Source organism: Rhinatrema bivittatum, chromosome 1 (genome assembly GCF_901001135.1).
Source record: "Rhinatrema bivittatum chromosome 1, aRhiBiv1.1, whole genome shotgun sequence".
In the NCBI taxonomy this organism is placed as follows: domain Eukaryota; kingdom Metazoa; phylum Chordata; class Amphibia; order Gymnophiona; family Rhinatrematidae; genus Rhinatrema; species Rhinatrema bivittatum.
In genome coordinates this window covers 417,845,423-417,859,184 of record NC_042615.1, presented here as the reverse complement: position 1 = coordinate 417,859,184, position 13,762 = coordinate 417,845,423, and the positions used below count along the sequence as shown (strand labels likewise).

At 42.9% G+C, this 13,762-nt stretch overlaps 1 protein-coding gene across 2 annotated transcripts in view; it reads left to right on the top strand.

Moving 5' to 3' along the window:
* PAX5 (paired box 5) overlaps positions 1–13,762 on the top strand; it is a 752,119-nt gene that overhangs the window by 18,252 nt on the left and 720,105 nt on the right. For both annotated transcript variants that reach the window (XM_029602903.1, XM_029602894.1), the window contains exon 3: positions 7,370–7,567. In XM_029602903.1, coding sequence (XP_029458763.1) covers positions 7,370–7,567 — 198 coding nt within the window. The remainder of the gene's footprint in view (positions 1–7,369; positions 7,568–13,762) is intronic.

Sequence of the window (13,762 nt, the reverse complement as noted above, 5' to 3'; positions counted from 1 at the left end):
ATTTATTTTATATTAAAATACAAATTGAAAAATCAACTAAAAAATAAAAGAATAAAACGGTGCAGTGTTAATTGCACCGTTTTATTTATGCATGAGATAGATTTGCATGAGATAGATTATGCATGAGATAGATTTGGTATGCAAATCTCTCTCATGCATAATCATTGTGAATATCCTGAAAACCTGGCCTGTTTGTGGCCCTTGAGGACTGGAGTTCACCATCACTGTTACACAATGTTTAAAATAAAAGGATAAGAAAAGAAGGGAATAAATGATAACATAGTAATATGTAAAGTAAAGGTACAGGTAGCGGAAGGTATGTCAGGGACATGTCTCAGGTTTTGGTGCTAGTCCGTATTGCCCCTGATCATTTCTGGCCTGGTGGCAGAATACCACATATTTTCCTGCTATGGCTGCTGTTTCTCCTCTTCCCCCTCAGGATTAGACAGAGTTTTTTCTTGCTCATTCTTTTGTGAGAAGTCTTGGATTTTCTCTGTCAGCTTTGGGAAATGTGCATATCTGATCTCTTTGTATTCTGCACAGCACAGGAAGAAATGCATTCCTGTTTCTATTTCTCCAGTGTTGCATTGCATACATACAGATACTGGGGTTTCCAGTTTAGATTTTGTCTACATCTTTCTAGCCTGTGATCACTTATCCTGTATTTGGTGAGGGTCTGCCTGTTTTTTGCATTTGTGACTGAGGCAAGGTATTTTGATAGCATGTACTTTCTGTATAGGGATATGTATCTGTTTTCCAATCTGCTCCTCCCAATAGGAGGTGCATTTGTGTTCTAGGACTCATTGCAATATTTGCAGGGTTGTAGTTATTTGAGTTCTGGGTGTTAGTGCTGGGATTGGCATGGCAGATTTGCTACATAGGTGCTGTCAGCTTTTGCCACTGCCCCTTGCTGCAGCCACAATGCATCATGAGGCTACACAAAAACAATATTAACCCATGGAACACTTCTATTTGTTAATGTCTCTGAGGACGTAATGTAGTAATGCTTTCTGCCATTTGTACCTATTGGAAAAATGCTCCAGGATCCTCTACTTGGAGGAGGCAATATTGTAGAAGAGAGGGCCTATGTTTGGGGGGTGGGGGCTGCTCAGGAGCTTCCCGATTTTAGATAATTTGAAATATAATTTTAGTATCTGCATAAACAATTGAAACAGATATGGCTGACTAGAAGGCAAAGGTGATTCATTAGAATAAGGTAGAATGTCATGATCTTTATATAAGATGTGGGGTTAATCTTGCATTAGCTATTACTCCTTCATGTTCACTTGTAGGAAAACCAGCTGAAATTACTTAGGAACAGAGCAAAGCAGTGCCTGCATCTGAGTGGACAGATCCTCAGGAAATAAGCCTCTGAGGGTAAATGCATTCTCCTCTCGTGTCACCAAATAGTTCTGTTAAAGATCATTAGAATAGCAATTCCAGAGAAATTAGATTTTTCAATAGGAACAAGAGTATCTATCCACAGCACAGGGAGGAAAGTCTCAGATGTGTTTTTCTAAAATATAGAATAAGGAATGTAAATGATGATTTGCTGTTATGTGGGCTTGCCTTTACTAGAATGCTAAATCTGCCTGTAGGTCATAAGGAAGCTGGCATTTTGTGTCACATATTCAGCTCCTCTTTCTTTGTAGGAAGTTTTCAATATAGAGGTAGATTTTAAAAGTATTGCTTGTGCAAAATGGCCATAAATGCCCAGATGCGGGCCACGTGTGAGCAAAGTGAATTTTAAGAAGCAGCAAAGCGCATGTGAACAATACTTGTGCGCGCGTCAGGAAGAAGGGGACAGAAAAGGGCTGGGGCCTGGGCATTTTGGGGCGGGGCCAAGGCTTATGTGTGTAACTCCATGGTGTGCGCTGGTGTAACTTTACTGCTGGTCCTGATGAGGAGCAAGTCTGGAGATCTTGAGTTTTAGGACTTTCAGCACGGCATGAGGATTCGGGGTCAAATGGAGGACTAACAGGATGAAGAACCAGAGGGGTCTTGAAGACCTCAATATCAATTGGACAAGCTGATAGACTAATTGGAAAAACTGTTTTTTTTCCTTCACATGAGCATGTTTTAAAGTCCACCTACATATGTGCGTAAAAGCTGGTAAAGCCCTAGCAGAAATACACACAGGACATTTACTCAAGCCGCCTCAAGATTATGCACACACATGCGTGCGGCAGGGCTTTTTTTAAATGATACGCACATACTTGTGAGGACGATATAAAATTGCAGTGACTCTCCTCTCGTGTTCCGATAGGAGTGTTTATGAGTGCATGCACGTACCTTTTAAAATTAGCCAGTCAGTTAGTATGGATTCACCCATTCCTTACCTGAAGTCAGATAATCAGTTAATCACTGTAGTATAGCCCAGGGGCTTAAGTTCTGAGCAGTTTACAATGAATCAGATGGAATAATCAATACAGAGGAACAGGAAATGCAAGTCCGGTTTACATTCTGTTGGTATTCTCTCTGTATACAGAAAATCTCTTACTCGGGTAAAAATACAGTTTCGTTGCACAAGTCAGCTCCAGGTGGAGAACTGGGTTTATCAGATACCTAACCCTATGTGTGTATTCTCAGAAATGGACGTGGTGTTTGGCGAGGGAGGTTCATGTGTGTATAATAGATACATGTACATTTGCATTTTCGAGATGTAGGCACTTAGATGACATGCCATTAACATGTATATATTTATGCTCCTCTTTTACTTTGCCCATATACCTGTATATCAAACCAGTTTTTAAACTCAGTTGTAGATTTTCAAGGACTACTTTGCACTTCAGTACCTTGCTAAAACCTTCAGATTTTGTTTTAGTAGTTTAGAAAAAATGGTCAAGGAAATAGCCATAAAATTGCAGGTTTCAAGTGTTAGTCTATTGCAAGGCAAAGTCTATTGCAAGGCAAAGTGCTGTCCTTGCAAAGCATTTATTGAGGGATACATGTATTTTTACATAAATACCATTGGAAGTGAGGGATGGATTTCATTAGGAAACCAATATCTATTATTTAGGATTATGTAAGCTTTAAAAACTGCTTACATGAGAAACTGAGCATAGTTGCACGTTACTGATCTCCATCGTCCATGAGGACTATTTTGTTTTATGATGGGAAGGACAATTATGTCTGAGATAAGTTCTTTGCCTAAAATATTTACCCCCTGATGAAGCCTAGGTTTTAGGTGGAAGAAGTGTCATTGCTGAGGACTCAAGATAGGAATCTCTTTCAAGTTACCATTAAGTGATAGTTTTTCACATTTTTTATGGATGTTGACAGCTCCACTTGAAAAGTGCTTTTAGAATTTGAAATTAAAATGAATAAAGGTGTTAGGGATCTGAACCAGTTGGCAGTAATGAGTTAAAGGACACGTTGACTAAGATCATTGTGCTTCCTTTCTGCTTTAAGAGCAGTGTAAACTTTTGAGCACATCAGTTCCTTGTTCTATATATTTCTGCTATTTGGTTTAAAAGGGTGACCTAGTAATGGAATGTTATAGCTATGTATGAAAAACATATCACATTTAATAAATATTTTCAATAAATAATTTCTCTTGTTAATATTTTTTCATATACCACATTTTTTTAAAATTATTTATTGGTAATTGTTTGACATGCCTGATTGTTGTAATTCTAGATGTGACTAAGTGGAGAGCTAACGTTATCTGGCAATGTATTCCTGGGTAACTTTAACCTTCTCAGATCATATTCAAAGAAAATAGTCAGTAAAGTGAGAAACTTGTAAAAAAAAAAAAAAAGCAACTGAATGGGTCTGGAGGCCCGATTCCCCACTCCGCACCCGAGTGAGACAAATGTTGGGCCTCTCTGTTCAATCCCCTCCTCTCCCCAAGTCCTCCAAATGTTTTGTATAAGTTTATGTTGAATGGGGCTAATCTCCATCCGTTCCCTCGATTTTGCAGATTTGGCCATAAAACTTACCTCTGACCCCCCTCCTCTTCCCCCTCACAACGCCAATCTCTACCCTTGCACCCCATCTGACACCCTCCAAAATCTTCTGTGCTGCTGGCATTGCAGTTATCCTATCAAAGCATTGCTGGAAGCTGCTGGGATCGATGTATGAGTGCACTGTGATTCCAGCAGTGCAGAAGGTTTTAGAGGGCGCTGAGGAAAGGTTAGGAGTTGGGTGGTGAGGGGATGGAGAGGAAGGAAGAGGAGAGAGCCTGAGGCAACGTTTTTTGACTAAACTGGAGGGAAGGAAGGAGGGCGCGTGGGAGGGGAAGGGGTGACAATCAACCCTATTTAACATAAGATAATACTGTGTATGTTATATTGTGCCCTGCCAGCATCATCTTCTGAATGTGTGCAGGCTATAAAACTTTTAAAATAAAGAAATAAATAACATTTCTGCAAAATCTTTCAGGGAGCATTCGGGGGATTGGGCTAGCAGGCCCAACATTTGTCTCACTTTGGGTACTTGGGTGGGGAGGGGGATCAGATCAGTAGGCCTGCTTGACTACTTTTTGTTTTTATTAAACATGCTTGCCCTTAACTGGTTGTATTCTTTGAATATAGCTGGTTAAAGTAACATTTTCCAGGTACATGTATCTGGTTAACTGGCGATATTCAAACATTACCAGTTATGTTTCAAAGCTATCTGATAGGTATGCCTGGATTATTTTATTTGAAGATATTGAGCAGAACATTCATCCCGCTGAATATCCCTGACGGCTAACTTTAGCCAGATAAGACATCTGGTTTTTGGGTTTTTAATTATTGACCTCTTATTTTCTTATTATTATCTCTATTATGTATTTCTTCTCTTATTTTTTAAATGTATGAGGTCCATATTCAAACTTCTGTTGCCCAGGTAAGTTATCCAGGCAAAATTATCCAGATAGTCAGTGGCACTTTTCCGGATACAAGTGCTGCTCACTATATCCAGATGAAGATACCTGGCTAATGTTATCTGGGTAACTTTAGGACAGCGATTTATCAAATCAGAGTGGGTGACTATAGCCACCCACGGCTAAAGTTTAACTGCAATCTGGGAACGCCTCCAACATCAGATAAATTTTGGGTCGGCAGTGATTTGCCCGCACAAAATTGACCTGCTCAGTGGAGGGATAATTAAAACTCTCATAGTTAGCCGGACAGATGTTTTGAATATGGCTCTTCAGTGTATATTACTTTGGTAATAAACATGCAAATTGTCATGCCAATAACGTTTCCTGAATAAGAAAGCAAAAAACTGGGTCTGCCGGATCTGCGACCCTGCCCCATTCTCACAGCCAAATGTAATCCCAGTATTATATTATATTACTAACAATCACAGCACCTCGAAGGATTTTTTCAGTAGTTAGTTACCATTGTTACCTTGAACCTGTAGTATGCAAATAATGCATACGAACAACACACTACTGATGTATCGCTGCACTGCAAACCAAAATAAAAGTCTTTGCTTCATATTCATCCTTTTTATTTGATTCTTTTCTCAGTGTTCATCTCACTATCTTTCATTGTAGTTCTTTCCCCCGACTCTTATTTCTGTGCCTTTTTACATCCCCTGCTTCTTTTCCTGTAGTGTCTGTGGGCTTTGTAGTCCTTATTTTTGTGCCCTTCTCTCTATCTGTCCCATTACTCTGTTCTCAGGTTCTTTTCTGGATCTGTTTCTCTCCTTTTTGTGTCTATAGAATGCTTCTTTTGTGCTCCCCTTCTGTATCTGCATTTTATTGTTTTTTTCTGACTCCTCTTTGATGATCGCTATTCCTCTCCTTTTCCCGTGTCCATAGTTTTGTCTCTCAGCTTCTCCCTCAGTTCTGTGTATGTCACTCCCTCCGGTAGGTAGGGAGTGACATACATTCCAGGTTTTAGTCTCCTCTCCAAATATATCTTACACTTGCTTCCAATTTAGTCTCCTCTCCAAATATATCTTACACTTGCTCCCAATTTCAGATTTCAACTATATCTCCTTTCCTTTCTCTATTTCTCTCCTTCTTCCAGTTCTTTATCATTTACTCTCTCCATCCCAATTAATTGTCTTTACCACGTTTTATTTTCTCATTTATACCATTCATTTCTGTTCTTCATTCTCGTTTTTCCCCCTTTCTTACATTTCTACTTCTCTTTCACTGACTTTCTCACCCTCCATCTCCTTCTTGCCCCAATTCCTTCTCTGCCCATTGCTTCTCTTGGGCCCCCATCTCACGTTCCCCTTTCTGGGCCTCCATTTTCCTCTCCATCTCTCTTCTCACTTCCAGTCCCCCAGTTCACAAAACATCTTGTGACAACAACTGGGGAGGGACAATAAAAGAATAGCAACTATTGTCCTTCCTCCCCTATGTCTCGCTCTTTCTTCCTAGGTGATTAGGTGGCAAAAGAAGGAGACAGACAGGGAGAGTGGCCACTGTTGCCTTCCTAGCCTGAGCTGGAGGATATTGGATTGTCCAGTCAGTCCCTTCTCCCTCTAGAACAGCTCTAACTGTGCTGCAGTTAATGCAACCATAGGAAGACGAGAAAGAGAGGTTCATTTGATCAGAAACAATATGACCATGACCAGCACCAGAATCCGAATTGTTATTGCTACTGTCCTTTCTATATTTTGCAATTTTAGGGCTGGATTCATCATTCCTCGTGGAATGATGAATCCCGTGAAAAAGGGGGCAGGGCAAAGGGGGTGTCGGGCCTGCGAAAGGCTGCAGCCGTTCCCACCACAGCGGTGCGATTTCGCCGGCTGAGGTGCGGCTGGCTGCAGCCTTTGATGTGAATAGCACCACCGTAAAAGGTGGAGCTATTCGCCGCGCTACTGCCGGCGATAACATTCCTCACATTATCGCCGGCAGCGGTGCTGTGGCCGACTCCTCCCCCTCCCCTCCCTGCTCCGACGCCTCCCCTCCAGCTTTTTTGCATCCTATCGCACGCGAAAAGGCTGTTTAGAAAATAACCCCCTTAGTTTGCTATTATTACTATTATACATATAGTTTTCTTTCTCTTTTATTTTCTTTAATCACTTTAAAGGTAATTTTACAAGGCATTTCCAAGGTTGCTTTTCTAAAATTACCCGCCTGATATGTGGGATTGTTACAGAATTACTTCCTTTGTGTATTACTTTGGCAGCAGGTGTACAAATTGTCATGCCAATAAAATCTCCTGAATTAGAGAGACAGAGAGCGAGAGAAAGGGAGAAAAGAGACTGGTGTTCCTGGCAGAAAATGTAAGAGATCTGATCCAGTGAAGGTTTTGGATACAGTATCTTAAAATCTTGCAGCACAATTACCTCGCTCTGTATGATATATTTCATGGCACATACACAAAGGTGCTTCACATCCAGCATACTTGTATTATATCTCTTAAACTACTGTGGATAATGAAACGAGTTATCCTGTGTAAATATATATTTTTTCCTGCAGGTACTACGAGACAGGAAGCATTAAGCCTGGAGTGATCGGGGGCTCCAAACCCAAAGTTGCCACGCCCAAAGTTGTGGATAAAATTGCTGAATACAAACGCCAAAACCCCACCATGTTTGCCTGGGAGATCCGAGACCGGCTGCTAGCAGAGCGTGTGTGTGACAACGACACAGTACCCAGTGTCAGCTCCATCAACAGGTAGTGTGGGCCCAGGCCACCCTCCCACTCATAAAAAACATAAGAACTTGCCATATTGGGTCAGACCAAAGGTCCATCAAACCCAGTATCTTGTTTCAAACAATGGCCAATCTAGGTCACAAGTACCTGGAAAGGTCCCAAACAGTTTTTAGATTCCATGCTGCTTACACCCATAGGGCCAGATTTTTAAACTTATGCTCAGGCGTAGATTTGTTTGCGCAACCCAGCACAAACAGATCTATATCCAATTTTATAACATGTGCACGCAGCCACGCGCATGTTATAAAATCCGTGGTTGGCGCGCACAAGGGGGTGCACACCTGTGCACCTTGCACGCGCTGAGCCCAAGGGGAGCCCTGATAGCTTTCCCCGTTCCCTCCAAGGCCGCTCCGAAATCGAAGCGGCCTTGGAGGGAACTTTTTTTGCGATCCCCCCCACCTTCCCCTCCCTTCCCCTATCTAACCCATCCCCCAGCCCTAACTAAATCCCCCCCTACCTTTTATTTCCGAAGTTACGCCTGCCCAAGGCAGGCGTAACTTGAGCGCGCCGGGTCGCCATCCCCCGGCACAGGCTGCTGTGCCAGAGGACTCGGGACCGCCCCCTGACCTTCTCCCTTCCTGCCCCTTTTTCAAAGCTCCGGGACATACGCGCGTCCCGGGCTTGCACGCGCTGCCGAGCCTATGCAAGATAGGCTTGCCAAGCGCAGGAGCAGGCAGGGGCAGCCTTTTGGGGGTTACGCATGTATCTTACGCGCATAACCCTTTGAAAATCTGCCCCATAGCTTTTCCCAAGTTTACCTGGTTAATAAGTGTTTATAGACTTTTTCTCCAGGTACTTATCCAAACCTTTTTATATCCAGCTATGCTAACTGCCTTTACTATATCCTTTGGATCTTACTTGTGTATTGAATAAAAAAATATTTTCTCTGATTTGTTTTAAATGTGCTACTTAGTAACTTCATTGACTGTCCCCTAGTCTTTATATTTTTTTTAAAGAAAACAACTGATTCACATTTACCTGGTCCACGCCACTCATGATTTTATAAACCTCTATCACTTCTCTCCTCAGCTGTCTCTTCTCTCCTCAGCTGTCTCTTCTCTAAGCTAAAGACCCCTAAACTCTTCAGTTTTTCCTCATAGGGGAGCCGTTCCATCCCCTTTATTATTTTGCTTGCACTTCTCTGTACCTTTCTAGCTTTGCTATATCTTTTTTTGAGAAGCAGAAACCAGTATTGCACACAGTACTCTAGATATGGTTACACTATGGAGCAATGCAGAGATATTATGATATTATCTGTTTTATTCTCCATTCCCTTCCTAATAATTCCTAATTTTCTGTTTGATTTTTTTGCACACTGAGTCAAGGATTTCAACATATTGTCCACAATGACACCTAGATCCTTTTCCTGTCTGGTGACTCCTAATATGGATCCTAATTTCATGTAATTACAGTTTGGATTATTTCTCCCTATGTGCATCACATTGCACTTGACCACATTAAATTTCATCTATCTTTTGGATGCCCATTGTCCAAGTCGCACAACGCCCTTGTGCAATTTTTTGCAATCTGCTTTTGATTTAACAACTTGGAATAATTTTGTGTCATCTACAGATTTGATCACCTCACTCTTTATTCCCTTTCCCAGATAAGGTATAAATATATTAAAAGCACTGAGGCGGATTTTAAAAGCTCTGCTCGCGTAAATCCACCCGGATTTACGCGAGCAGGGCTTTGCGCGCCGGTGCACCTATGTTCCATAGGCCTACCGGTGCACGCAGAGCCCCGGGACTCGCGTAAGTTCCGGAGTTTTTCGAGGGGGGCGTGTCGGGGGTGTGTCGGATCGGCGCGGCGTTTTGGAAGCGGGACGCGGCGTTTCGGGGGCGGGCCCGGGGGCGTGGTTTCAGCCCGGGGCGGTCCGGGGGCATGGCCATGCCCTCCAGAACCGCCCCCAGGTCGCGTCTCGGCATGCTAGCGGCCCGCTGGTGCGCGGGGATTTACTTCTCCCTCCGGGAGGCGTAAATCCCCCGACAAAGGTAGGGGGGGGGGTCTAGATAGGGCCGGGGGGGTGGGTTAGATAGAGGAAGGGAGGGGAAGGTGAGGGGAGGGCAAAAGCGAGATCCCTCCGAGGCCACTCTGATTTCGGAGCGGCCTTGGAGGGAACGGCGGCAGGCTGCGCGGCTCGGCGCGTGCCGGCTACACGACATCGGCAGCCTTGCGCGCGCCGATCCCGGATTTCAGCGGATATGCGCGGCTAAGCGCGTATCTACTAAAATCAAGCGTACTTTTGTTGGCGCCTGGTGCGCCAACAAAAGTACGCGAAGGCGCACTTTCTTAAAATCTACCCCACTGCTCGCAGTACAGATCCTGGAGGTATTTCACTATTTACCTTCCTCAATTAAGAAAACTGAGCATTCTGACCTACTCTTTGTTTCCTGTCTTTTACCCAGTTTGCAATCCATAATACGACATCGCCTCCTATCCTATGACTTTTTAATTTTCTTAGGAGTCTCTCATAAGGGACTGTCAAATGCCTTCTGAAAATCAAGATACACTGTATCCACCAGCTCAACATTATCCACTTGTTTATTAACCCCTTCACAAGAAATGTAGCAGATTGGTGAGGCAAGACTTTCCTTTGGTAAATCCATGTTGGCTCTGTCCCATTAAACCATGCCTATCTATATGTTCAGTAAGTTAGCTGATTAAATGGGCGCCTATCAGACTAAGTTTTTACCTACCTAATAAGATAGATATCTAGAATTTAGCTGGCTAAGCTAGAGGCGTTTCGGGGCATAACCAGAAGGAGATGAATTAGCTGGCTAAGTTAGCCAGCTAACTCCAATATACAGAGTTAGCTGGCTAATGTAGCCAGCTACGTCTGGTTGGGCCAAAGACCTGTCCTAAAGTTAGCCATCTAAATTTAAGATAGCCAGCTATATTCAATAGTGCAGCTGCATTATTGAATTTACATCCAAAATTAGCTGGATAAGTTTATCCAGCTAACTTTGCTATCCAGACTGTGTCTGAATATGGACCTCTTTGATATTTAGAATAGTTTCTACCATTTTTTCAGCACTGACATTAAGCTCACCAGTTTATAGTTTACCAAATTACTCTGGGAGCCCTTTTTAAAGATTGGCATTACATTGGCCACCCTCCAATCTTCATGTACAATAGACGATTTTAATGAAAGCTTACAAATTACTAGTAATATGTGTGCAATTTCATTTTCATTCTTTCAGCACTTTAGGGTGTATACCATCTGATCCAGGTGACTTGCTACTCTTTGTCAATTTGCCCTATCACATCTTCCAGTTTCACTGAAATTTGTTTCATCTCCTGTGAATTATCACCATTAAATACCGTTTCCCCAGCATCCTATCCAGTAAACACCTTAGCAAAGAAATCATAATGGAGTGAATTTTCAAAAGAGTTACATGTGTTAAAAGCAGTATATATTGTAGCAGTTTTCAAAAGACCATTTATGCACATAAAGTCAATGTATGCACGTAAAACCATTTGAAAATTCAGCCCTATGGAGTGAATTTTCAAAGGAGCTATGCACTTAAAGTAGCAATTTTCAAAATCTCATTTACACTAGTAAAATCCATTTACATGCATAAACAACAATTTTATGCATGTAAGTCCTTTTGAAAATTACCCCCTTAGTCTTTCCACTATGGCCTTTTCTTCCCATAAGTGCCCCTTTTATCCCTTGATCATTTAACAGCTTCCTGCTGTTTTCAAATTTTCTTTCTGCCTGCCTTATCAATGTTTATCATCTAACATGCCAGTACTTATGCTTTTTTTCTATTTTCTTCATTTGGATCCTCTTTACATTTTTTGAAAGAAGTTCTTTTGGCTATAATAACCTCTTTCATATGACTTTTTAAATATGCCAGAAGTTATTTGGCCTCTCTCCTACCTTTTTTTAATGCATGGAATGCATCTTGCTGGGCTACCAAGATAGTATTTTTAAACAATGTCTATGCCTGATATAAACTCTTAACTTTTGCAGCTGCTGGCATGGACATTATTTACAAATACCATCTTGGAAGCACAGACCAGATGTATTCCATGCATTAAAAGAGGCAAAAGGAAGGCTAAATGACTGTCAGCATTGTTGAAAGGTGAGGTGAAAGAGGATCCAAATGACAAAAATAGGAGAAAGCATAAGCAGTAGTACTCACTCACTCTTTCTGTCTCTCTTCTCTTTCTGTAGAGAGTAGACCCTATTTACTAAGCATTTTTCCAGTGGACACAAAATGGGAGAAAATCTTTAGTAAACAGGCCCCTTTAAAAATGAGCAATCAGCAGAAGGTGCTGCTCAGCTTCTTTTTAGGGGTAAACATATAGGGGTAGATTTTATAAATTTGCGCGAGCGCATACTTTTGTTCGCGCACCAGGCGCGAACAAAAGTACACTGGATTTTATAAGATATGTGCGTAGCCGGCCGCGCGTAACTTATAAAATCTGGGGTCGGCGTGCGCAAGGGGGTGCACTTTTGTGCAACTTGCACGCGCCGAGCCCGGCACGCGCTGCCTGTTCCCTCCGAGGCCGCTCCGAAATCGGAGCGGCCTCGGAGGGAACTTTCTTTCCACCCCCCCGCACCTTCCCCTCCCTTCCCCTACCTAACCCACCCCCCGGCCCTATCTAAACCCCCCCTACCTTTGTTGGCAGATTTACGCCTGCTGAAAACAGGTGTAAATCTGCACGCGCCAGCGGGCTGCTGGCGCGCCATTACCCGACCCAGGGGCTGGTCTGGAGGCCTCGACCACGCCCCCGGGCCGGCGCCATGCCCTCCAGTCCCGCCCGAACCGCGCCCTGACCCCGGACATGCCCCTGGAGACGCCCCCTCCCCGCCCCTTTTACGAAGCCACAGGACTTACGTGCGTCCCGGGGCTGTGTGCGCGCCGGCGCGCGAGTGCCCTACGTGCGTAAATCCGGCTGGATTTACGCGCGCAGGGCTTTTAAAATCCGGCCCATATTTACTAAGTTGTGTTAGGTATTTACTGCATGGTAAACGCCTTCATGCAGCAATATCGTGTGGTATTTTCTGGAGGTGAATATACCGCAGCAAAATAAATGACTCCCTTAGATAGATACTATAGCAGGAAGCAGATTTTAAAAGATCTTTCAGTTGTGTTTCTCTCTTTTAACCCTTTAACATGTATAAACCTTGCCTTCATATTTAGGCTGTTTCTATTTTGCATGTATTGTGGTTTAAATTTTAACAAGCCAAATTCTTTTCCTAAGAGGGGTGAATGTATCAGTCTAAGAAGCTTCATGAGGACTTGAAGCCTTTGTGTAAAGGTCTGCAGATGAAAATGCTTGGGAAATGTCTGTATCTTTTAAAATGAGGAATGGCAGCAGCCATGGTCATCATCATTCAATTTTGGGATTCCTGAAACCATCCTGGGTTTGCAAGCAGCTCCTCATTTATTGCTATCTGGACACTGACTGAATATATTCTCCCTACTCTTAAAATCAGGTGAAAAACCTTGCAAGGGAATTTGAGCTTTTTTTTATCTAGTTTTTACAAAAATTTAGACAGACATGCTCAAGTTGAATTGAATGCTATGAGACTAGACAAGTCATACTTCTCTGAAGTATGTTGTAATGCAGGATGTGGGAAAGCAGACTTTTGTTTAAAATCCTGCAATTTAATTTGTCTTTAACATAGAAATGAAACATAGAAACATAGAAATGACGGCAGAAGAAGACCAAACGGCCCATCTAGTCTGCCCAGCAAGCTACGCACTTTATCCATTTTTTTCCCTTTTTCTCTCTCCCACCTGTTACTATTGGCTTCCAGTACCCTCCAGCCCCAATTCCCCTCCACCCCACCACCAATTTAGAGAGCAGCGCCGTATCTGCATCCAAGTGAATATCCAGCTCAATTAGGGGTAGCAACTTCTGTAACAAGCAGGCCACACCCTTGCCCCATACTCTTACCCACCCCTGTTTTTATTTTTTTGTTTTGGAGATAGCAGCCCTCCATCCTCCCGCTCCGTGAAGGTGGAACACCAATTACTGGCCACTGGCATCCCGCTCCGTGAATGCCTCTGTGGCTACTGTAGCTACTGCCGCTCCGTGCAGTGTTTTGCTGCCTCCTCTTTATTCATGCCCTCTAGACTTGATGGATCCACAGTGTTTATCCCACGCCCCTTTGAAGTCCTTCACAGTTTTAGACTT